General features: G+C 44.3%; 3 protein-coding genes and 2 non-coding genes across 7 annotated transcripts; 3 read left to right on the top strand and 2 right to left on the bottom strand.

The window, feature by feature from the left end:
* Nucleotides 1-901: 901 nt before the first annotated feature.
* LOC117859285 (ATP-dependent Clp protease proteolytic subunit-related protein 4, chloroplastic) lies at nt 902-5,372 on the top strand. Its single transcript, XM_034742496.2, has 7 exons — nt 902-1,210; nt 1,303-1,506; nt 1,844-1,899; nt 3,515-3,641; nt 3,888-3,965; nt 4,955-5,068; nt 5,149-5,372. Exons 1-7 carry the CDS (start codon nt 989-991, stop codon nt 5,218-5,220), a joined length of 873 nt encoding a protein of 290 aa, XP_034598387.1. The 5' UTR covers nt 902-988; the 3' UTR covers nt 5,221-5,372.
* A 1,580-nt stretch (nt 5,373-6,952) lies between these two features.
* LOC117855523 (uncharacterized) lies at nt 6,953-11,397 on the top strand. 3 transcript variants are annotated; one of them, XM_072294250.1, is made up of 3 exons: nt 6,953-8,127; nt 8,222-8,876; nt 11,306-11,397. In XM_072294250.1, the coding sequence occupies exons 1-2, from the start codon at nt 7,075-7,077 to the stop codon at nt 8,861-8,863; spliced, it is 1,695 nt and encodes a 564-aa protein (XP_072150351.1). In that variant the 5' UTR covers nt 6,953-7,074; the 3' UTR covers nt 8,864-8,876; nt 11,306-11,397. The 3 variants fall into 3 exon arrangements, with proteins under 3 accessions (XP_072150351.1, XP_034593790.1, XP_034593792.1); XM_034737901.2 differs by lacking the exon at nt 11,306-11,397 and having other exon boundaries at nt 6,972-8,127; nt 8,222-8,386; nt 8,501-8,980; XM_034737899.2 differs by lacking the exon at nt 11,306-11,397 and having other exon boundaries at nt 6,960-8,127; nt 8,222-8,980.
* Nucleotides 11,398-13,941: 2,544 nt separating this feature from the next.
* TRNAI-AAU (transfer RNA isoleucine (anticodon AAU)) lies at nt 13,942-14,014 on the bottom strand. Its single transcript has one exon. It is a non-coding gene; the product is annotated as a tRNA-Ile (tRNA).
* Nucleotides 14,015-15,027: 1,013 nt separating this feature from the next.
* On the top strand, nt 15,028-20,782 carry LOC117855147 (pentatricopeptide repeat-containing protein At3g63370, chloroplastic). The gene is given in 7 exon segments (XM_034737435.2): nt 15,028-16,125; nt 16,128-16,462; nt 16,464-18,732; nt 18,943-19,022; nt 19,782-20,022; nt 20,106-20,169; nt 20,314-20,782. Coding segments are annotated over 3 exon segments (2,841 nt in total). The 5' UTR covers nt 15,028-15,374; the 3' UTR covers nt 18,219-18,732; nt 18,943-19,022; nt 19,782-20,022; nt 20,106-20,169; nt 20,314-20,782.
* Nucleotides 20,783-21,258: 476 nt separating this feature from the next.
* On the bottom strand, nt 21,259-21,454 carry LOC117859364 (U2 spliceosomal RNA). Its single transcript, XR_004641163.1, has one exon. It is a non-coding gene; the product is annotated as a U2 spliceosomal RNA (small nuclear RNA).
* Nucleotides 21,455-22,402: the final 948 nt, after the last annotated feature.

Raw genomic sequence — 22,402 nt, 5'->3', positions numbered from 1 at the left:
GCGAGCTGATATTATTATTATAAAGATGCAAAACTTTTTATCTAAGTGAACATGTCTAAAAAGCTACAACTCGAGCGAACTTATTAATACTCATATTTTGCTAAAATGTATATATACCATCGCAATACATGCATAAGATAGTGTAAAGATCGTCATATATTAATTGTTATTAAGGGAATGATTGGTTCACTTGCCTGTCACTTTGTCGCCTCGCTCAGCTAGGAGAGAAAAGTGAGCTGAGAATTTGGATGAGGGGCCACCTTGGAGCCTTGGCAAGTTTTGACCTTGTTTGCGTGAGAGAGCTAAAGTAGTTGTCCTGGGTAGGCAAGGTCATTGATGATTGTGCTGGCCAGGCGAGGTAAGGTTAGGAAAGTTTGCTTATAGGAGCCAAACGGATCCTAATTCTCCACATATATATTGGCTAAAAGTTATGTCTCAGTAGGTTGAGAGAAAACTTAATAATAGTGGTTTGTGTCTACCTTTGCAATTTTATTTTAGTTCATACATAATTTGATATGAGTTACGTTGTCGTGGGAGGCATGGGAATAATAAGGTGGGAAAAACTGAGATCAAAAGATCAAAGACTTAACAACATATTTTTTTATAGTAGTACTAGAGATTTTGATTGCACTCATGCAAACTTTCTCTTGATGCTTCCAGTTTGTCTATCAGTCTAAACTGCTATTCATTTTATTCTGATAAGTGATACCGTTGCATAATAAAGGACGTAATCGTTCATCCCAAAATGGAAACCGCTGCGATCCGATTGTATTTACATTTACAATACGTTACCATTTCTCCAACCAAACAGCTTCCTAGTTTGATCGCCGAGGCGTATCGGCCGGCCCAGTAAACCCCATCGTGGCCGTCGGCCGTCGGCCGCGGGCCGAACCAAACCAAACCCCGACTGCGGGGGCTTATCCGCACTCCGACCGTGCCGCTTCCTCAGCTCAGCTCAGCTCGCTCCCCTCTGCCGTGCTACCTCGCCATGGAGGCAGCCGCCGCCGCCGCCTTGTCCCCTCCCCGCGTCGCCCTCGACGTGCGCGCCCTCTTCTCCCCGCCCCGCTCCCTCCCGGCCTCGCCCTCATCCCAGCTCCGCCTCGCCGCCCGCCCCCGCGCGCTCGCCGCCGCCGCCAAGCCGCGGTTCCTGAGCCCCCACCGAGACCCCGCCGTCGACGGCGGCCGCGGCGCCAGGGATGTCGTCGCGATGGTACGGTCCGCGCGTGGCCAAGCTCCGGCGAGCGAATTCGGTGCGTCGGGAGTTGGGCTAACGCCTGAAATGGTCTCTGTTGGCGTGTGTAGGTGGTGCCGTTCCTGAGGGGGACCGCGTGGGAGCAGCCGCCGCCGGATTTGGCCTCGTTCCTGTACAAGAACCGGATCGTGTACCTGGGGATGTGCCTCGTGCCGTCGGTCACGGAGCTCATGCTCGCCGAGTTCCTCTACCTCCAGTACGACGACGCTGAGAAGCCCATCTACCTGTACATCAACTCCACCGGTACCACCAAGGTTTGCTGCCGCGCTGCTGATTCACCTTTCCTTGATTTCTTTGTATGGCGAGAATTACTTGTTTATAGAGAACGAACACGGACTTGTGACTCCAAAGACTTTCCTCTAGGCTTGAGTTGGGCTTGCCAATTTAGCATGTAGATTTCGGTTCTTCAATCCTTAGCTAGCAGAGAGTTTTGTTCAGCTAGAATATGGAAGTTTATTTGTGTTTGTCATCCACCATACACCAAGTTAAATTTTTCTGTACAACCTTATCTCTAACAATTACATATAATAATTCTTGCTCAAGTGTCAGTCATCATATCATTCTGATATGTTTATCTCCCTCCTTATTCAGAATGGTGAGAAGTTAGGTTATGAGACAGAAGCTCTTGCAGTATACGATGCTATGAGGTCAGCTTCGACATATGTACTTATCCTCTTTTCTGTTCCTTGCAAACCTGTGGCTATCCCTACCCCACCTTCAAATGGCTTCACTTGGCTGATGCTTTGCACGTGTTCTCTAAAGTGAATGTATATATAGTAGTTAGCTCATTGTAATAAATATGCATATTTTTGTGGCTGCCAAGCAGAAGGCCTGAAAAACCTAGAGTGACAACTCAAACATTTTATCTTCTATGCACATCATAGCTCTTTACCATGGGTCAATGACAAATATCTGGGTCCATACAGCTACCTATTTCCACATCCCATGCCTACCTAGCAACTGGCACCACTAGGAACCCAGTCTCTGACCAAATACTATGAACACCTCTTCAAGTTCGTGTTCAAGTATGCAGATAACTTGCTTTGCACGTAACCAAGTATGGTTCGGCCCTCTTATATTATCTCATTGTGCCAATGCATGTTTATTGCATTCATGTTCACAAATATGTGTTGTTTTAAACCTTGGCATGGTCTCAAGATGCTATTTTGCCCATTTGACATTTATCGTAATATATTAGCAATATAGCATTGTGGAAGTATTTTAATAATGACTCTTCCAGTACTGTTTTCATATAGCCAGTCTTACTACTGTTGCAAGTTTTGTATATTGTAGTTAAAATGAGAAGAGTTAATCATACATTCTAAAGTAAAATATATCTGTGAAGATATACGGTGACAAAATTGCAAAGCCACATGCTTGTCTTGGTGTTATATACAAATACAATTGCACCTATAGGACTTCCAAGGTTTTTCCTCTTTATAACTGTAAGATAAGAGCAGAGCAGTAGCCCAAGGGACTTTGTTCAGGTTTAAAGTTCTCCAAAAATTACCAGTTAGAGTAGTGTCTTTGAAGTCCAGCACATTAAACAATGCCTACAGTTTACAAAACAACACCAAGGTCCATGGTTGATGGTTCAGCTTCTTAAATGTCTTTCCCTTGTTATACACTCTGAAGTTAGCCAAGTTACACAATGGGAAAAATTGCATGTATGCCATTATTCCCAGCAGTGGCGGACCCAGGGCCCGGAACCCAGGGCCTCTGCCCGGGCTCCTCAGCACTCAAGTCCACTAGGCTCCAATCATTAAATTGCCCATATATAGAGGATGTGAGGTCTTATCCATTGCATAGCCCGGGCTCCTAAAACCCTTGGGTCCACCACTGATTCCCAGCCCCTAATTTGTGTATTCCGCTAAAAAAGTCGAGTTGGCATGATGGCATCAAAGCCGAGAGACCAGCAGTGTTAGAGAAGGGCAGTGATGACAGTTTCACTATCAACATGCAGTGTTGTCTTTTTGTCAAATTTGGACGGTTAGTACCCCGTCTTAAGTCAGTGGCCTTCTCAAGTGCCAGGTCAGCAAAACGGTGGCAATTATGCTATCTCTGTTTTTCAATGGTGTACATGCAATTTAAAAGTGAACGAGTGGTGTCTATGCAAACATTCATTATTTTACCTGTAGTGATCTGCTAACTGCTCATATATGGAGGCACAATTGTTCTACCAGCCATTACCAATGACAGTTCTTTTTTTATTTTTTCTTAAAAAAATCTGGAGTACTAGCTAATGTCTCTACCTTTGTGCAGGTATGTAAAAGTTCCAATTTTCACCCTTTGTGTTGGTAATGCATGGGGAGAAGCTGCTTTGCTCTTAGCTGCTGGTGCTAAAGGTAACCGTGCTGCACTTCCATCATCGTCGATAATGATAAAGCAGGTCATTTTCTTTTCTTATGTTGATATTTATACATTATAATTTCTTTGTTAGATGAATCTAATGCACATGGTACACAACTAATTAGATTCAGCAGAAATCATTATGACCTTACACTTGCTCCTACACTGTGTTGCACTTGCACATATTTTGTTTATGGACATACAAAGCTGTGTGCAGTGTTACTGTTATTTGCTTGTTAAAAATGTGAGACTAGAATGTCTTACCATTGTTACATGTAATTTGCAGCCAATTGGTCGTTTTCAAGGTCAGGCAACAGACGTTGATATTGCAAGAAAAGAGATCCGAAATGTCAAGATAGAAATGGTATTTTTCCATCTCTTATAGGGATAAAAATTTGATATCCTTATCATGAATATAAAATGATCCAAGATTAGCTTATCTTTCTTCTTTCTAGTGTTTCATATTATGCTCCAGTTCTTTAATGTAGGAAGATACAAAGGCCATGTTTAGTTCACTCCAAAATCCCAACTTTGGCACTATGCAAAAAGAAGATTCCCCATCACATCAAACTTGCGGTATATGCATGGAGTACTGAATGTAGACGAAATCAAAAACTAATTGCACAATTTTGTTGTACTTTGCGAGACGAATCTTTTGAGCCTAATTAGTCAATATTTGGACAATAATTCACAAATACAAACGAAACGCTACAGTGTTGCTACAGTAATTTTGGCACCCGAAAGTTGGGCAACTAAACAAGGCCGAAGTTATACAATCCCAAACTTATATTTCTTCTGTTCATTGGTGATAAATCTATTGAGGAGAAAAGAAAATAACCATGCCACTATTGTTAATATTAATACGATGATCCGAATTTCAAGTCTTGGAAGTGAGTCCTTTCAGTTTCCAGATGTAGGCAGTTCACACAAAAAAAAACACTAATTTTCACTGCATTTCACTTGAAGTACATAAGACATTTTTTATTTTTAGCTGTCAATCACTATTCACTTTATAAAATTTGCTTATCTGGAAGTTTTGCCAAACCATTCTTATATTGTAGTGTCAGTAACCATGACCATGGAGAACTGTGCTTGGGCCTAATGTTAGGGAAAACTGAAACTATTTCTCAAACCTATTTTGGATAACAGTGCTTGGCACAAACTTGGATCATCGCATCTAGTTTGGATATACTACACAGCCTTGGATGCTTTGCACTCGAAAGAAAATCTAAAACCTGTGACTTAAATATTTCTGCACATTAAACTTAGTTTGTGATAGTTCTCCCATGGAGAGTTGAGGAGGGCAAAGCTATTTCTCTGAGTATAGAATTTACTGTCTGATTTTGTGTTCAGGTTAAGCTGCTGGCCAGGCACATTGGTAAACCAATTGAAGAGATCGCTCGGGACATCAGGCGGCCTAAATACTTTAGCCCCAGTGAAGCTGTGGATTATGGCATCATTGACAAGGTAAGCAATCTCAGAGCGAATCAAAAGAAACTACCCGATCTGATTTAACGACAACTAACAGTAATCTCCATGCTCGACAGGTGATATACAACGAGAAAATCCAGGAAGACAGCGGTGTCGTATCAGAACTCAAAAGATCAAATTTAATATAGTGTTTTTTTTTGTTCACGCAAGTAGACACATCTTTGTAAGTTTAGTGGCCAGTTACATGCGTTTGAGCATTGATGGGTAGTGGCCATTCATTTGCTGGCCGTAGAGCACATTACCGGATAGCCTATGCAATGCACATGCGTTTCCTCGATCACGATCCTTACTGTTTCAACCTGTATTACCCTGGCGGCCTTGCCCCAATAGGCGTGCATCTTGCTGAATCGCGGATTTTGGTCGGTCGTGGAGCGTTGGTTATCTCTTGGTATTGATCAAGTTGCCCTCTTCCGCAAAATATGCCACCGAATATGGTGGAAGAATACCTACAATCCTGCTCGATTTATCTATAAGCTATGACTGCCATGCATAACATAATTGGTTTCACAAGCTCTCTTCACGTGAGTCTCGATCATCCTTGGTGAACGTTTTGGTGCAGTTCGTGATCATTTGAACACAAGTTTTGATATTTACATAAGAGGCCCGAGATCGGAATTTACACTGTTTTTAGCGGTGTCTGTATAACTCTGGCATTTCTGAAAGTTCAGAGTGAGCTCGTGTTTTTCTCTAAAGCTCAGAGCTACTTAAGGGGGTGTTTGGATCCTGAAGCTAAAGTTTAGTCCGTGTCACATCGAATATTCGGATGCTAATTAGAAGGACTAAGCATGAACTGATTACAAAACTAACTGCATAACCCCTAGGCTAAATCGCGAGACGAATCTATTAAGCCTAATTAATCCATCATTAGTGAATGTTTACTGTAGCACCATATTGTCAAATCATGGACTAATTAGGCTTAATAGATTCGTCTCGCGATTTAGCCTAGGGGTTGTGAAATTGGTTTTGTAATTAGTCTATATTTAATAGGCTTAATTAGTGTCCAAATATTCGATGTGATGGGAGCTAAAATTTAGCTCGGGATCCAAACACCTATCCTTTGAATCCTTGATTTAATAATGAAGTAAAGTACTTACTAGTACATGGAGCCCTATGGTTCAGTTACAAACTATAGTTGGATATTAAGTAAAGTACTTAACAGAACATGGATACTATAGTTACGAACTATAGGGGGTGTTTGGATCCTGGAGCTAAAGTTTAGTCCATGTCACATTGGATATTCGGATGCTAATTAGAAGGACTAAACATGAACTAATTACAAAACTAATTTCAGAACCCCTAGGCTAAATCGCGAGACGAATTTATTAAGCCTAATTAATTCATCATTAGCGAATGTTTACTGTAGCACCATATTGTCAAATCATGGACTAATTAAGCTTAATAGATTCGTCTCGCGATTTAGCCTAGGGGTTGTGAAATTGGTTTTGTAATTAGCCTATGTTTAATACTCCTAATTAGTGTCAAACATTCGATGTGACAGGAGCTAAAGTTTAGCTCGGGGATTCAAACACCCTAATAGTATGGTAAAATCCTTTTATGCTGTCCATGCCAGTTTGGACTTTGGGGCCTGTTTGCTTCAGCTTATAAGTCGGCTGAAAAGCTGAAACACCTGATTTGTTGTGAGGAATACTATGTGCCTGTTTTTAGGAGGGGGGGGGAACAGTTACAGTACACATGTGGCATAGTAACAGTAATGAGTAATGACTATACGAGTAGTGTTGTTACTGGTGAAACACGTTTGACCGCTGGCTTTGCACGCCTGCTTGTCTCGCAAGCAGGCAAGCAGCTGCCAACAATCCAACGTGCGCCACTGACCCGTGTGGGGGTCTTCTGTTCGCACTTGGCGCGCACTAGTTTGTCCAATCTTGCAATGGAAGCTGCCATAATATAAAAGCCTTATTGGCCAAACGGCCGAAGCACACAATTCCAGTTTCCAACCGAGGCGACCCAGCATCCACCGTGACATGGAATCGCACTCGCGCCGCCAGCGCCGGAGCAACGCCGCCGGGGCCACGGAGGAGGACCGGCTGAGCAGCCTCCCCGACGACCTCCTCCACTCCATCCTCCGCGACCTCCCGCTCAAGCAGGCCGCCCGCACCAGCGCGCTCTCCCGGCGGTGGGCGCCCCAGTGGCTCCGCGCGCTCGCCGCCTCCCCGGTCATCGACCTCACCGACCGGGACTTCGCCCGCGGCCAGACCCCGGCGCGGGCTGCCGCCACGGTGGGTCGCTGCCTCCGCCTCCATGCCGAGCACGGCGCGCCCCTCGACGCGTTCCGCGTGGCTCTGGTGTCGCCGTCCCCATCGGGGCTGGTGGGCGACGGCAGCGCGTTGGGACGCGACGTCGTCGGGTGGGTCGCGGCCGCCGTGGCGAGGGGCGCCAGGGAGGTGGAGGTGGACCTGGCGCCGCCGCAGCAGCAAGACGACGATGCGGACGCGGCCACGCACGCCGATCGCGGAAGCGGCGCAGCGCTCTGCTTGGAGCTCCCCGGCGACGTGTTCCAGACCAGGTGCTCGCTAGAGCGGCTCGCGCTGGACGGGTTCAGCCTCCGCGCCGTCCGGCTCCCCGCGGCTGGGCTGGCTGGTCTCCGCTCGCTCTCCCTCGCCCACGCCGACGTCACCGACGAGGCGGTCCGCGGCGTGCTCACCGGCTGCGGGGCGCTCGAGTCCCTCACCCTCAGGAGCTGCCCCCTCCTCACCTCGGTGACCATCGGCAGCGAGAGGCTGCGGGTCCTGGAGCTCCTCGGCTGCCGCGCCTTGCGCGAGCTCCGGGTCGCCGCGCCGGCGCTCGAGTCGTTCGCCTTCCACGGCCGGGTCTACTTCAGCGAGGCCGACGACTACGCCGTTCCCATCGAACTGGGCGACGACACCACCATGACCATGCCAGCCCTGCGGGACGCGCGCATGTGCCACCTCGGCTTCGGCGAGTACGAGGATCCCAACGCTCAGGATTTCGAGTACCCCTTCTTGTACCACGTCGCGCATGCCCGGGTCTTGATGCTTTGCTCCATCGGCTTGCTGGTACCCAAAAATTGCAACCACAGATTCAGTTATCAGTAATTCAGTACTCGGCAGATACGGAACAGCACTAACGATTACTCTTTTTGTCGATCAGCTTCTTCGTGAACAGCAAACCTATGACGAGATGGCATATGCAGACCTGCCGAACCTAGAAGAGCTGCAGCTGCTGATGGCCACCCTGGACAATGAAGGCCTCGAGCATGTGTCCACTTTCTTCATGCTCACCCAACTTCCGGTCCTCCAACGGCTCTTCGTCCGTGTAAATCTCGTGCACAAATTATGTTCCGTTTGTACCTCATCTGAGAAAATACATGTGTTTTGGAACTGCTTATTACCAGCTGAGATAGTGAGATATGGATTATCCCATCCGCAGCTCCCCAGCGATGGAGGAAGCAGCTCGGCAGCAGCGCTGACCGACGACGACGACGCAGACATCATACTCATGTTCGAGGTCGTCCTTGAGCAGCTGACTTTTATCAAGATTGCGAATTTTAGGGGGACAAGGCACGAGCTGCGGCTGCTCAGGTTCTTCCTGAAGAGGGCTCCTGTCCTCGAGCAGATGGTGCTGGTCACGGTGGAAGGAGAGGGAACTCCGGGAGACGAGCAGCTCAAGGACATCGATGAGCGGGTGTCGGTGTTGCAGAAGGCGTCGCGCGAGGCACGTGTTTCCGTGTGCCGGCCCAACGAAGACGACAGCCCGAATCATGCACACACGATGTTCTACCGCGAGGAGTAATATAACTGACACTGTATGTATGGTGTTTTAGGCTTCTAATCATAAAGAATTAAAGATAATATGTGGAGGCCTCGAGGGCTTTGAGGCGAAAATATTAAATCACAGGATATCAACTTATTTGCTGTCGAGACACCGGAATATACTCCCTCCATTCCAAATTATAGGTCATTTTAGATTTTCTAGATTCATAGATATTATTATGCATCTAGACATATGGTATATCTAAGTGTATAACAAAATCTATAAATCTAAAAGGCCGAAACAACCTATAATTTAGAACGGAGTGAGTAATTATTAAGCCTACCTAGTTAAAACATGCCATATACAAACTCCTGCTTACCCTCTCGAGAAATAAATCGGGATTTAGCATCTGGTTGTAGCTCCATTCCAAATTGTAGGTCGTTTTGATTTTTCTAGGTACATAGATCTTTTTATGCATCTAGACATACACTATATTTAGATACATATAAACATCTACGAATCTAGAAAAACTAAAACGACCTACAATTTGAAACGGAGGAGTAGCCTAGTTCTGAACCCAAACCTAGGATAAAAAATGAGAGGATGCATACATATACATCAAGAGAAGAGAGAATCAAGACAGAATCGCCAAATATTTATTGATCATGAGAGGCATATAAACCATTTCAGCGGGCACATACAGTGAAAAAAATAATAAAACATCACTTGTTTTCAATTTTTAGTGGGTGACATGTGCCCTCGCTCGGCACCACGACACTTTAGTTTCTATCTTATATTGATGATATGCTCTAGGGCCTAATCACAGATGATCCATTAGTTGTTTATGATGGATTGGGTTTGTGGTAGAAATGCACATGCCTTGCCACGGTGAAATAGTAACTAAATTGTTTTTTACACTCATGGAGTATTTTATCTTTGTTATTATATTTTTTTGTTGCACTCAATTGGTCTCTAAGCTTATGTTACAAAATCCACAAAATCGGTGAGGGAGAAAAGAAAACGCACGGCGTGCATTGGGGTAGGGAGGAGCGAGATTGGATCGGGGTTTGGGGTTAGGCACGGCCCATGAGGGGAGGCAGCGCTGGTGGGTGGAGACCTCGTGTTGAGGGAACACGACGTCTAGGGCATCGGAAGGTGTTGAATCAGGGGGGGACCTGGACTTGTGATTAGACCGCATACGTGGAAATTGGAGTGGATTGCAATTATTTTATCACATCCGTCAGGATTCGAACTCGAGACCTCTAGCTCTGATACCACATAGAAGGATAGGAAAACACCACATACCATAGGAGGGGGGGTGACCTTTCATATATATAACCAAGGTGGCTTGGTGTACAAGAAACAGGTACAACACAATATGATTATACATATATATCCTAACATATGTAACTCTTTGCATTTATGGTAACATATTTTTAAGATATCATGAGTCAAAGTTACATATTGGAGACCATATCAGTGTTCTAATGGACTTATATTTGTGATCGGAGAAAGTAGTTAATAGAAATCCTATTTGCAGTATCATCAATTCCAACCCCCACATTGCCACCAAAAGGGGGATAATTGCCTACCAAAAGGGGGATGTTTGCGGAGCTGAAGATCCAGCTAGGGACACAACAGTCTGCCTGATCCCAATGGGGATCGTCTGGACAGGGCAGCGCGGAGCCATAGATGTGCGACTTGAGGCCAAATTTGCTGCACATCGACTTGAAGGAGGAGGCCCACTTGGAGTAGCCGGTCATCTTCATTGTCAGGGCCGTGGGGACGTGGGCTTGCACGGAGATAGTGGCGTGGGGGTGCATCACGGGAAGCGGCGGCGCGGGGCATGGACAAAATCGCCACCGCCGCTGGCCGCAGTCCTGTCGCCTGTGGAGGAGAGAGATCCTCGTCTGGTCGCAGGCATGGTCCCGACGCCGATGGAGAGGAGAGTGCCGAAGTTGGAAGGGTTGGCCACATCTAGAGACATTGGTGCCGTGAGGGAAGGAGAGGAAGGACGCGTGACAGGGGTGGTGGCGAGCCGTTGGGTGGTGGACGCGACGCGATGGACTCATGGCGCGGGTTAGGGAATAGGGGAGCGGAAGGAAGGTTCCGAGAGAGATTGATCCTGATCTCTTGATACCATGTAGAATGATAGAATTGGGGGAAACACCAGACCCCTAATGAGGTGGGGTGACCTTCGTATATAGCTAATATGGCTTGGTATACAAGGAATACAACCATGTATACATGGAAAGCATATAAGCAGCTATACAATCTCTAATAGGCACCGATTTGCACCCCTATGGAAGCAAGCTGTTTTTGATGCCTAATCTTACTTCCACTTGGCTTATTCAGCTGACGAGTGGTGGAAAATAGTTTAGGGCATGCGAGAGCAGAGGAATTTCATACGCATTTGGTGGAGATAAAAGTTTATAGGTTCATACAATTATTTGACCAATACACTTCCTTCTCTCCTTTCAGAGGAATCGAACCTTCTTCCTCTGCTGTGGATATAAAGAAGGCGTACCACAAAGCCGCATTAAGACATCACCCAGACAAAGTATTGTATTCCTTATCCATCTTTTGTTTCTTGCATTCTTATCTTGTCTAACAGTAGTTATGCCACAGGCTGGTAAATTTCTTGTTAGAAGTGAAAATATCAGCGATGCAATATGGAGAGAAATCACAAACGAAATCTGCAGAGATGCTGATTATTTATTCAAAATAATTGGAAAGGCATATTCTATGCTTTCAGATCCTACAATAGTAAGTATTACTGAGGCATGAACCATAACTTTTCTTTTGCTCTTGTTGCTGTGTTGTATTTTCTTTTTACCATTTTTTAACGAGAATTGTCATTTCAAATGAGTAGACATTAGCTCGGATCAGATTTATTCTGCCTGATGTCTTTTTCGGGGGCAAAATAAATTACAATATGCCTCCCCACTCAATGCAACATACAATAAAAATTGTACTCGGCCACTAACAAGTATTATGCTAAGTAGTGTTAGTGCAGTATGAGGGTAAGACTTGCAGATTGCATTAAATTCATAATGGATGCATCCTTTGATAGGGATGACTCGATTATATACCCCATAAGAATAAATATCTAAACTTAGGGATTTTTTTCTCTAATACGTGAAAAATACATGGAGTACATCTATAAGGAAATCAGCCAACCCAATTTACAATTGTTCGTATCTCAAATTCCAAAGTAAAACTGCGCTGGTAGGAAAAAAACTCGAGCACAGGAGGAGACTCTCTCGAGCTTTGTTCTAAGAAGGTGTCATGTTTCGAACCCAGGTTGGGATGAGAGTTTCAACGACTCCTGGAGTTTGACACTCTAACCAGTCCACGCGAGAAGCTTGGCTATTTTAATAGAATATGGAGAATAATGAATTCCAAAGTCTAATGCTGCGATGGTAGGGACAGCATGAACATTACCACACCTTAATAGAATATAGAGGCAATGAATAATGTGCATGCTATTTTATTTTAGTATTCATTATTACAGTAAGTAACATCGTCATCTTTAAGATGAACATTTCTTCTATGGCAGTTGGTTTTCTGTGTATAAAAGTCTGTCAAGGTTTGCTTTTATTTGTTTTCATTTTGAAACCAGAACACCATCAGCTGTTTCCTGTTTGTGCCGTTTGCAATGTGCTGCAGTAAAGGGAATGATGAAGCCCGGGAAGTGGGAGCGGTAGAACAAGCAGTGCCCATGCAACATGAGCAGCCGGAGCAATGCAAATGAGGATAGGACCTCTTAGTGAGAGCATTTAATCATGTGGTGGCACAGCTCAAAGGTACCATGCCGGAGTGGTCCTACGTGAAATTTTATGTGTTCTCACTACGGACAGGATGCCATACCTAATCCCTAATGTCAAAGAGTCTTGGCATGTCTTGAGATTCCACTTTGCTAACTGAATGCCATTACCCCGGGGAACAGTAGATCTTGGTGTTCATGCCTGAGCCCCGCTCGGTATATATAAAACTGGTCCGAGACAATCGGAAAAAAGCCTAAATTATTATTATTATTGTTATTATTATATATATATATTTTCTATTATCGAAAATGAAAATCGTGTACTATGGCTCTGGGAACGAATACGCATTGATGTTATTTGGAAAACCGAAAACAAAACTATTCAATTAGGAGCACCTTGACTAAGCCATGGCATGTCATTATACATAGGGTCCATGACAAAGTTAAATCTGAAATGTAGGTCATTAATTACATCCTCTTGATTTAGGGCTTGTTTGTTTCCCTCCTATGATTTAGGGCTGGTTTGTTTCCCTCCTAAATCATATAAGCTGGATTATGGTGCAAGGATGGTAGGGTAAAAGATCATCAGGAACACAAATAATCTTAAATAAGCTGTCCTTATTTCAGATTATTTGTGGTCCTAGTGTAGTCCCAAGATTATCTCTTACCATAGTACCCATGACTCATAATCCAAGTTATATGATCTAGGTGGATTATAATCTGAAACAAATAGGGCCTTAAGGTTGGTCCTATAGATGGGTGCTATCGAGTTTTTTTAACCACATTTTTATGTAATTTCTACAGCTAGTGAATCTTTTCTATAGCTTGATGAAAGTGTAGTGTTTTTGCAACATCTTTTGTTCCTCTCAGTTGTGTATTTCCTCTGATCGTAACTATAAGCCCATCTTGGTTTGTCCTTAGTTAGAACAATTTTTTTGATCTTTAACTATTTATTGTTTAAATTTTATATAGATCGATAAAACAAGATTGGCATCCACAGATTCACTATGAAAGAACTCACATCCTATGTAACTATTTGCATTTATGATAACATATATTTTTTAAGATATTACGAGTCAAAGTCTCATGCTGGAGATCATATCAGTCATGTAATGAACTTATATTTGTGATCGGAGAAAGTAATTATAGAAATCCTATTTGCGGTATCGTCAATTCCAACCCCACATTGCCGCTGAAAGGGGGACTAAAAAATTGACACCCATTTGCACCCCTATGGAAGGGAGCTGTTTTTGATGCCTAATCTTTCTTCCACTGGGCACTTGGCTTCAGCTGAAGCCTGAAGCGTCGTGGCAGGTCGCGCAGACCAAAATGTGGGGGGGAAAAAATTGATTGGCCCATGCAGGTCTCGAACCTGCGACCTTCGCGTTATTAGCACGACGCTCTAACCAACTGAGCAATAGGCCATTTTGGTTTCAAGTGTTCCTATTTATCTGTTTTACATATTATAAAACTAGCATACTTTTACTCCATGCTCTGCCACTGACAAACAGCTGCTTAAGGGAAACAGCATTTTTTTAATTCGAACAAAAGCTTCATCATGCATCATTTATTCATGAGAACGACAATTTAGACATACGTACACGCACAGCTTGCTACCTACATTCTCAGAAGAGTTCCACAAGCACACAAACTGGAGGGGACAGCATCTACCATCGAACCATCTTATTGAACAGAAAATAACCGGGAAAGCAACTGGATCAGAGAAATCCATTTTAACATGTGCAGGGAGGATCAGTGATCTTTACAATTTGGCGACACCACTGAGCTTCAGGTCTTATGCTTGGGATATCAGGAAATCTGGCTGATTTTGTGACTGATCTGACCCATGCCCATTTGTGATCATTCATATCAACAGGGTTCTTCGCCACAGCAACGTCTTCCAATGGTATCTAACTGTGTATGTCCCATTACTCGGACCAGGCACGAAGCCAGTAAACCCAGCCATGCCCCCATGTCCCCATGGATTGCCGAATGAGCCAGCAAGGTGCAGTACAAATTATCAGTAGCATTTGCCGGAACCACTCGAATCATGTATTTAGGATCGATGTATTTCACACTGAACAGTTCATTGGGGGTGCTCTTTCTTCCACCATCTACCCAGCTCAGATTTCAAGAAACACAATGTTGCCAGACTCGTCCTGCTCACGCTTCTGATCATCAGTACGGGGAATCAATTCCTGACCAGCTCCTTCAGCAACTACAATGACAGCATGCTGCATGCCTTTGCCTGCTGAGCAATCTCCACCGCAGTTTGGAAACCAAATGACTTGTCTATGATGCCAATGTCATTATCCATATTTTTTTTGGATAAGCGGGGTGGCTCAGTAATTTCACATCCCGGATCCATGCTAGCATGGTGAGTTGGCACGCTATATCTGTAAAAAATAAAAATGTTACTTCGTGAAAGTAAGGATGGTAACGGAAATAGTGCCATCGGATAGCAAATAGTTAAGGGCATGTTTGGAGGAGCTCCAGCCGGCTTCGGCTCCAGCTCCCCCGCGCACTGTTCACCCCTCGCAGACATTGGTAAAGGCCTAAATATATCCCGTTCCCAGTCCACGCCACGCCGGCGCCGCCATGGGGCTTGCCGTCGCCGCGCCCCCGTCCGGCTGTTCGCGTATCTGCTAGGGTCATACCCCACTCTCCACGGCTCGCCGCTGCTCGGCTCCGGTGCTCCGTCCGACCACCCCGACGCGCAACGACGGCAGCCGCGAGACTTCAGCAAAAGATGGCGAGCCCTCGGACATTTGGCAAGGCCGTGGCATGAGCGTCCGACTCCCCGGGGCCTCCAAGCCCGCCACCGCCATGGCAGCGCTGTCCCTTCCACCACTCCCCCACCGATCTCCCGCACCCGCCAGCTCGCCCCTCCAGTCCACCTCCGCCTCCGTGTCCCTGAAGCGGCTTTGCAAGGAAGGCGACCTGCGTCAAGCCTTACGTCTGCTGGCGGCCCGGGCGCAGCCTCCTCGGGAGCACTACGGCTGGGTGCTCGACCTCGTCGCCGCCAGGAGGGCGGCCGCGGAGGGCAGGCAGGTCCACGCGCACGCCCTGGCCACGGGTTCCCTTGACGAAGACGATGACGGCTTTCTTGCGACCAAGCTGGTGTTCATGTACGGTCGGTGCGGGCGGGTGGACGACGCGCGCCGCTTGTTCGACGGAATGTCCGCGCGGACCGTCTTCTCCTGGAACGCGCTCGTCGGGTCATACCTCTCGTTCGGGAGCGCCGTGGAGGCTGTGCGGGTCTTTCGGGCCATGCGGGCGTCGGCGGCGCCGGGGTCGACGCCCGACGGGTGCACGCTCGCGTTGGTGCTCAAGGCGTGCGGTGTGGAGGGGGACCGATGCTGCGGGCACGAGGTGCACGGTCTGGCTGTGAAGAGTGGACTTGATAAGAGCACCCTCGTGGCCAATGCGCTTATCGGGATGTATGCCAAGTGCGGCATGCTGGATTCAGCGCTGCGGGTTTTCGACTGGCTGCAGGATGGGAGGGATGTCGCGCCCTGGAACTCTGTTATAACGGGGTGGTGCAGAATGGGAGGACATTGGAAGCCCTGGAGCTGTTCCGAGGGATGCAGAGCTCCGGATTCGGTATGAATTCCTACACGGCTGTGGGGATGCTGCAAGTTTGCGTGGAGCTAGCTCTCCTGAATCAGGGTAGGGAGTTACACGCAGCACTTCTCAAATGTAGCAGTGAGTTCAACATCCAGTTCAATGCTTTGCTTGTCATGTATGCGAAATGCGGATGGGTGGATAGTGCTGTAAGAGTTTTCCATCAGATTGATGAGAAAGATTACATATCATGGAATTCGATGCTCTCCTGCTACATCCAACACGGTTTGTATGTTGAGGCCATTGAGTTTTTTTGGTGAAATGCTTCAACATGGTTTTCAGCCTGATCATGCCTGTGTTGTAAGCTTATCCTCAGCATTGGGACATTTGGGTTGGCTAAACAATGGCAGAGAGGTTCATGCCTATGCTATAAAGCATAGGCTTCATACTGATTTGCAGGTTGGGAATACATTGATGGACATGTACATAAAGTGTGATTCCATAGAGTGTTGTGCAAAAGTATTTGAAAGCATGAGTATTAGAGATCACATATCTTGGACAACAATCCTTGCTTGTTTTGCGCAGAGTTCTCAGCATTTTGAAGCACTGGGAATATTCCGAGGAGTGCAGAAACAAGGGATTAAGGTGGATTCTATGATGATTGGAAGCATTTTAGAAGCATGTAGTGGTTTGAAAATCCTCTCTCTGCTAAAGCAAGTTCATTCGTATGCTATTAGAAATGGGTTGCTTGATTTGATACTGAAGAATAGGCTGATAGATATATATGGGCACTGCAGAGAGGTTCACCATTCACTAAATATATTTCAGACGGTAGAGAAAAAGGACATTGTTACTTGGACTAGTATGATAAACTGTTGTGCAAATAATGGGCTGTTAAATGAAGCTGTTTCCTTATTTACTGAGATGCAGAAAGCAAATATTGAACCTGATTCTGTAGCACTAGTAAGTATTTTGGTGGCTATTGCTGGTTTGTCATCATTGACAAAAGGAAAACAGGTTCATGGCTTTCTAATCAGAAGGAACTTTCCTATAGAAGGTCCGGTGGTTAGTTCCCTCGTGGACATGTATTCTGGTTGTGGAAACATGATCTATGCTACCAAAGTATTCTATGGGGCTAAAGATGTGGTTCTTTGGACACCAATGATTAACACTACTGGCATGCATGGACATGGCAAGCAAGCCATAGATATTTTTGAGAGAATGCTACAGACTGGTCTGACTCCTGATCATGTTTGTTTCCTTGCTCTGCTGCATGCTTGTAGTCATTCAAAGCTTGTTGATGAGGGTAAATACTATCTGGATATGATGATGAACAAGTACCAGGTAAAACCGTGGCAGGAGCACTATGCCTGTGTGGTTGATATTCTTGGCCGCTCAGGCCAGACTGAGGAGGCTTACAGGTTCATTGAGTCTATGCCTATGAAACCAACATCTGTGGTGTGGTGTGCACTGCTTGGGGCATGTCGTGTCCACAAAAACCATGACCTTGCTGTGGTTGCAGCCAATAAGCTTCTTGAGCTGGAACCTGACAACCCAGGCAACTATATTCTTGTATCAAATGTTTTTGCTGAGATGGGAAAGTGGCATGATGTCAATGAAGTTAGAACCAGGATGGAAGAACTAGGGTTGAGAAAAGATCCAGCTTGCAGTTGGATTGAGATAGGGAACAATGTCCACACTTTCACAGCAAGAGATCACTCTCATAGAGACTCAGAGGCAATCCATCTCAAGCTTGCTGAGATAACAGAAAAAATGAGGAAAGAAGGTTACACAGAGGACACAAGGTTTGTCCTTCATGATGTGAGTGAAGAGAAGATAGATATGTTGCATAAACACAGCGAGAGGCTTGCAATAGCATTCGGCTTGATCAGCACTCGTTCAGGTACGCCTCTAAGGATAGCTAAGAACCTCAGGGTGTGTGGTGACTGCCACGAGTTCACCGAGCTGGTGTCCAAGCTGTTTGAAAGGGATATCGTGGTCCGAGATGCCAACAGGTTCCACCATTTCAGTGGAGGCTCTTGTTCTTGTGGAGACTTCTGGTGAACGTGATTTAGGCCATAGAACTAACTACATAGGCATCTTATTGGCTGAGAGCTTACTCCAGACTTCTGGTCCTCTGATATTATTAATTTTGTCTGATCTGAGGCATTTGGGCTAATGAAATGACAGTACTAACTTTTCTGCGCTGAGGCATTCGAGGCATTTTTGAGAATCTTCTTGAATTAGTTGTTTGGTCATCAACATATAAAATGGATAAGCTGCAAAGACTCAAATGACATGGAAAATTGGAAACTCTGTATTGTGTATGTTCACATGTTTGTCTATTTCAGCCTGAGTGTTTCAGTAATCTTAGAAAAAGGTATAGAAGGACAAGGTGTCCTGTGAATTGTCAAAAATGTTTGCTTAAGAATTTTTGGTTGATATGGGTACAGAAGGACAGGATGTTCTGCGAATTGTCAAGAAGTACCTGATGCTGGGATCTAGAGCAATATCTTATCTCGCTTCTTTTGCAAACACGGCAAGCATTAGATTTGACTCCCAGTTCCTGCTTTTCACGGTATTAGACACTTCGCTATTACTAGATCTCATTTTATTTATGTGGATAAGAGAGCGGTAGATAGTTGCAGTCCAAATATGTACAACGAGTAGATTAAACATTGAACAGGATAAATTAGTATACATTGCCCCAACCCTTATGTTTAATCAATGGAGTACAGACTTCAAATAACATGGACTAAATGAATTGTTGACTTGTCTCGATTTGTAGGTTGATGGTCTGTGGGAGCATGTGGAGAAAAATGGAATTTTAAAAAGGATTGTGCTGATTATTTCTTCCTCTTTACTAAGGTATAGTGTGAGGTGAAATTCCTATTGAATTTTATGTTTTCTTGATAAAGGATCCATATGAAGTGCTGCGAGGAACAATACACCAATTGTAAAACACATATAATTCCTGTTCTACAATATACATATACCATTAACTATCAGATCGGTTCTTTCCAAATAAATTGAGTCAGCAATAAGCCCTCTTACTGAATAATCGTCTGAAATTGTGGTTATTCCGTGAAAGGGTATGGAAGTCCGAGGCATTGGCAGTGTTGCTATCTCTAAGCAGAAACTGTGCATTTTGACCGACACATTTCTGTCTGCATCATGTGCCTTATCTGGCTTTTATTTGACTGGACAAACAGTCCTTGTTGGAAACAATGCATGCTGTCTCCCTTCACGAGCAATTTTAATTTCTGAAGAAACTAATAGTAAATTGCTGAACTTCTGTTCCATAAGCCTCTGAAACATTTTTCTAATCTACCTAATCCATGATCTCCGAATAAAAAACGAAGTTCATGAGTTCAGTCGTGCTACCTGTGAAATTGTTGTTTACTTCCAGTAAATATATGCCTAAGTCAGCCAGATATAAATTTCAATTCAGAACACTCTCCTACATTCACTGGCATTGGCAATACTTGATCACCCTGAAATATTATTTGCACACATCAGGGTTCTAAGAATTTTATAGAATCAAACAATATTTCAAACCTTCCTCTCCAGTGTGTTCAAAGAAGTGGTCAAGTTGGCACCTGTCATCATAATTCCTTTTGTACTCAGGTCTTTCTCGCTGGTACAATTGACATACAGCACTGAGGAGACGAAGCCAGCAGCTAAGTAAACAGGTGGAAGTCAACCATCAAGGAACCATTAGCTCTCGGAAAGGTAAAGAAATTCATCGACCAAATTGACAGCTGGAGTCAACCAGAACCATTATATTAGTTCTCAGAAAGCTCAAGAATCTTTTTTTTTCATGGAGGAATTTACACTGGTGTGGAAGGAGATATTTGTGTCAGTTCAGGTTCATAATATAACAGCAGTGCTTGTTCTTTTGTTTAACAACTGTTTGCTGATTACTTTATCTGCTATCTTTCTCTCCTGTAGATGGTGCCTTCAAAATGCTCTGGAGATCACACTCCATTCAAGGACCTAAGCAACTCCATCACAGGTAAATGCAGATGCAGTTGAACTACTTCAATGTCGGCTCAATTGATTTATAGTTTAGGAGTTGCAGAAATAAGAAGGCTACTACTTCTTTTGTCCAAACAATGTTTAGTTACTTCTTTCAGCAACTACAACTACATAATTGTAGGCAACGGAATGCAGCAGGACCTGATGCTTTCACGTCTTGGCTCTTGGATACAATAGGATACGTTAATGGGTGCTGATGGCTTGTGAAAAGACCAAGAGGGGAGAGAGAAAGGGGGAAGTGAGGAGATAAAGGGGTGAAAGTGATATTTCATGGACTTTAGTTCTATCCATTAGCCATGTCTCCAAACGGGAGTGCTAATGGGTAGAAGTGCTAACGGGAGTGCTAATCTGGCATTTCTGGCTGAGACAAAACCATCTGGCATTCTGGCTGAGACAAAATCATGTGATCGGAGTGTACCAAGTTCTTTGTCAGAATGAATAAGTGCCAAATTGCAGTTCTTTGGTGCATTTGTATATGGAGCTTGAGTTCATAGGTTGCGCTGCATTCCCATATTTTGTAATTCAACTGAACCTGCAATGACAGATTTGGCTGGAAAATGCTTATGCGAAACATGCTCTGAATTCTGCCACCGTGATCACATAAACAAATTGTGAGCCTGATGATTACTATTTACAAAAAAATATTCTACCATGATTCTGTCGAGTGACGGACTTGTACAAGTTTGTGTTCTCACTTTTCACAGGTATTTGATATCAGTTGCAGCATGCATGTTCACCTCAACTGTGTTTCGCTGTGAAACTAACTAAATTTAAAATCAATTTGTTCCCTGGGTCATTCAATAAGACCAAACTTATCTATTCGGTACTACGCTTCATCGGCCTTTTGAGGATGTAAATGCACATTTCTATGCATAAAATATCAAGTTTGCACGCACGGTTCATATATGCCTTTTTGAGGATATAAAGCAAATTTATATGCATAAATTATATAATTTTATTTATTTCATCTAATGAATAAACCAGTAAGACTTAGAATGCCCAACATAATCATCAATTTGATTATTTTTATTTTAAACAAAAATATCAAAATTTAATTTTATTTTGGTTGGGGTGTGCCAGGCCTAAGCAGCAGTGCAACGCTTAGGCGACACTTGAAAACCTAATGGCAAGCCATTATTATTAGTTCTCCCCCACAAAAAATAAATTTAATATCATTGTGGGTACTTGACCCACATATCAGATATTAAACTGATAAGAACAGATACTACACTTGATCTTAGCCAAAAGGCCGAGAAAGGTATGAGTTGTTATGTTGGGGTACCCCTTGTTTTATGTTGTTCAACACCGACACAGATGATCTCCCCTAGCGATGTGGTACTAATTATCAATCTGGTTACAGGTTCGCTTAGCTAAATCAGGTTACCGGTGCCAAAGTTATCATGTTGGGCTTTGTCGCGTTGGGCGGAGAGCAGCCTGTTTCATGATGCCGGTGACCCACTTAACAAATGAGTCCGAAGCGTGCGGCCCATATGTGCGATTCATCTTCTGAGTTGGCTCATACGAATAACGAGCCATATCCAATCCCCTGCCAGCCAGCTCTTGACACCACTGGCATGTTACAAGGGCCATGGTCAATACTCAGTTGAGGAACGAGTGCATGGAACCGCCTATTGCGAATTTTTACCATACAAAACAATGTTTGTTTAAGTTTTTTTTAATGAACAAGGCTCGGCGAGTGTGTTTTTATTGATATAGCAGAAAAAATATAAGATTATATCTCTGGAAGGCTATAACCACGTAACCAGAAAGAAATTAAAAAACTATACAACGAGTTGCACGCCGGAGTAGCACCAACACAAACCTAGATAAAGAAAGACGTCCATCACTTTGTTCAAGTTTACACATTGTAATAACGGAATAATCTTTAGTTAGAATCTAATCCACAATTTACAAGCTACTAAAACAAAACCGTGTCTCATCATGATAGAGGCAGCTACTCCGTCCCACTATAAGTGTACTTTTTTTAATTTGAACATCAAATTAGCATTGATAAGAAATAACATTATTGTCCCTATGTATAGGAAATAGATGGCTTGATAACAACTTAGAAGGTCCAGAACCTTTCAGCTTGCCCTTTCTTTATTACTAGCCACGAGCCTTTCAGGTTTTGGCAGTTCGGCTCAATAATTTTTTAGCATGGAGATATTTGGACCCTGAGCCTCTGTTATTGCATTTAATTTGGGACAATT

This window comes from Setaria viridis, chromosome 5, assembly GCF_005286985.2.
Source record: "Setaria viridis chromosome 5, Setaria_viridis_v4.0, whole genome shotgun sequence".
In the NCBI taxonomy this organism is placed as follows: domain Eukaryota; kingdom Viridiplantae; phylum Streptophyta; class Magnoliopsida; order Poales; family Poaceae; genus Setaria; species Setaria viridis.
Note: the sequence above shows the minus strand (reverse complement) of the source record. Positions and strands in the feature narration are given on the sequence as shown.

Coding starts and splice junctions, on each gene's coding strand:
- LOC117859285 (XM_034742496.2), top strand. CDS start 989: ATGGAGGCAGCCGCCGCCGCCGCCTTGTCCCCTCCCCGCGTCGCCCTC. Junction 1,211..1,302: donor CCAGGGATGTCGTCGCGATG/GTACGGTCCGCG, acceptor TGGCGTGTGTAG/GTGGTGCCGTTCCTGAGGGG. Junction 3,966..4,954: donor GAAATGTCAAGATAGAAATG/GTATTTTTCCAT, acceptor TTTTGTGTTCAG/GTTAAGCTGCTGGCCAGGCA.
- LOC117855523 (XM_072294250.1), top strand. CDS start 7,075: ATGGAATCGCACTCGCGCCGCCAGCGCCGGAGCAACGCCGCCGGGGCC. Junction 8,128..8,221: donor TTTGCTCCATCGGCTTGCTG/GTACCCAAAAAT, acceptor TTTGTCGATCAG/CTTCTTCGTGAACAGCAAAC.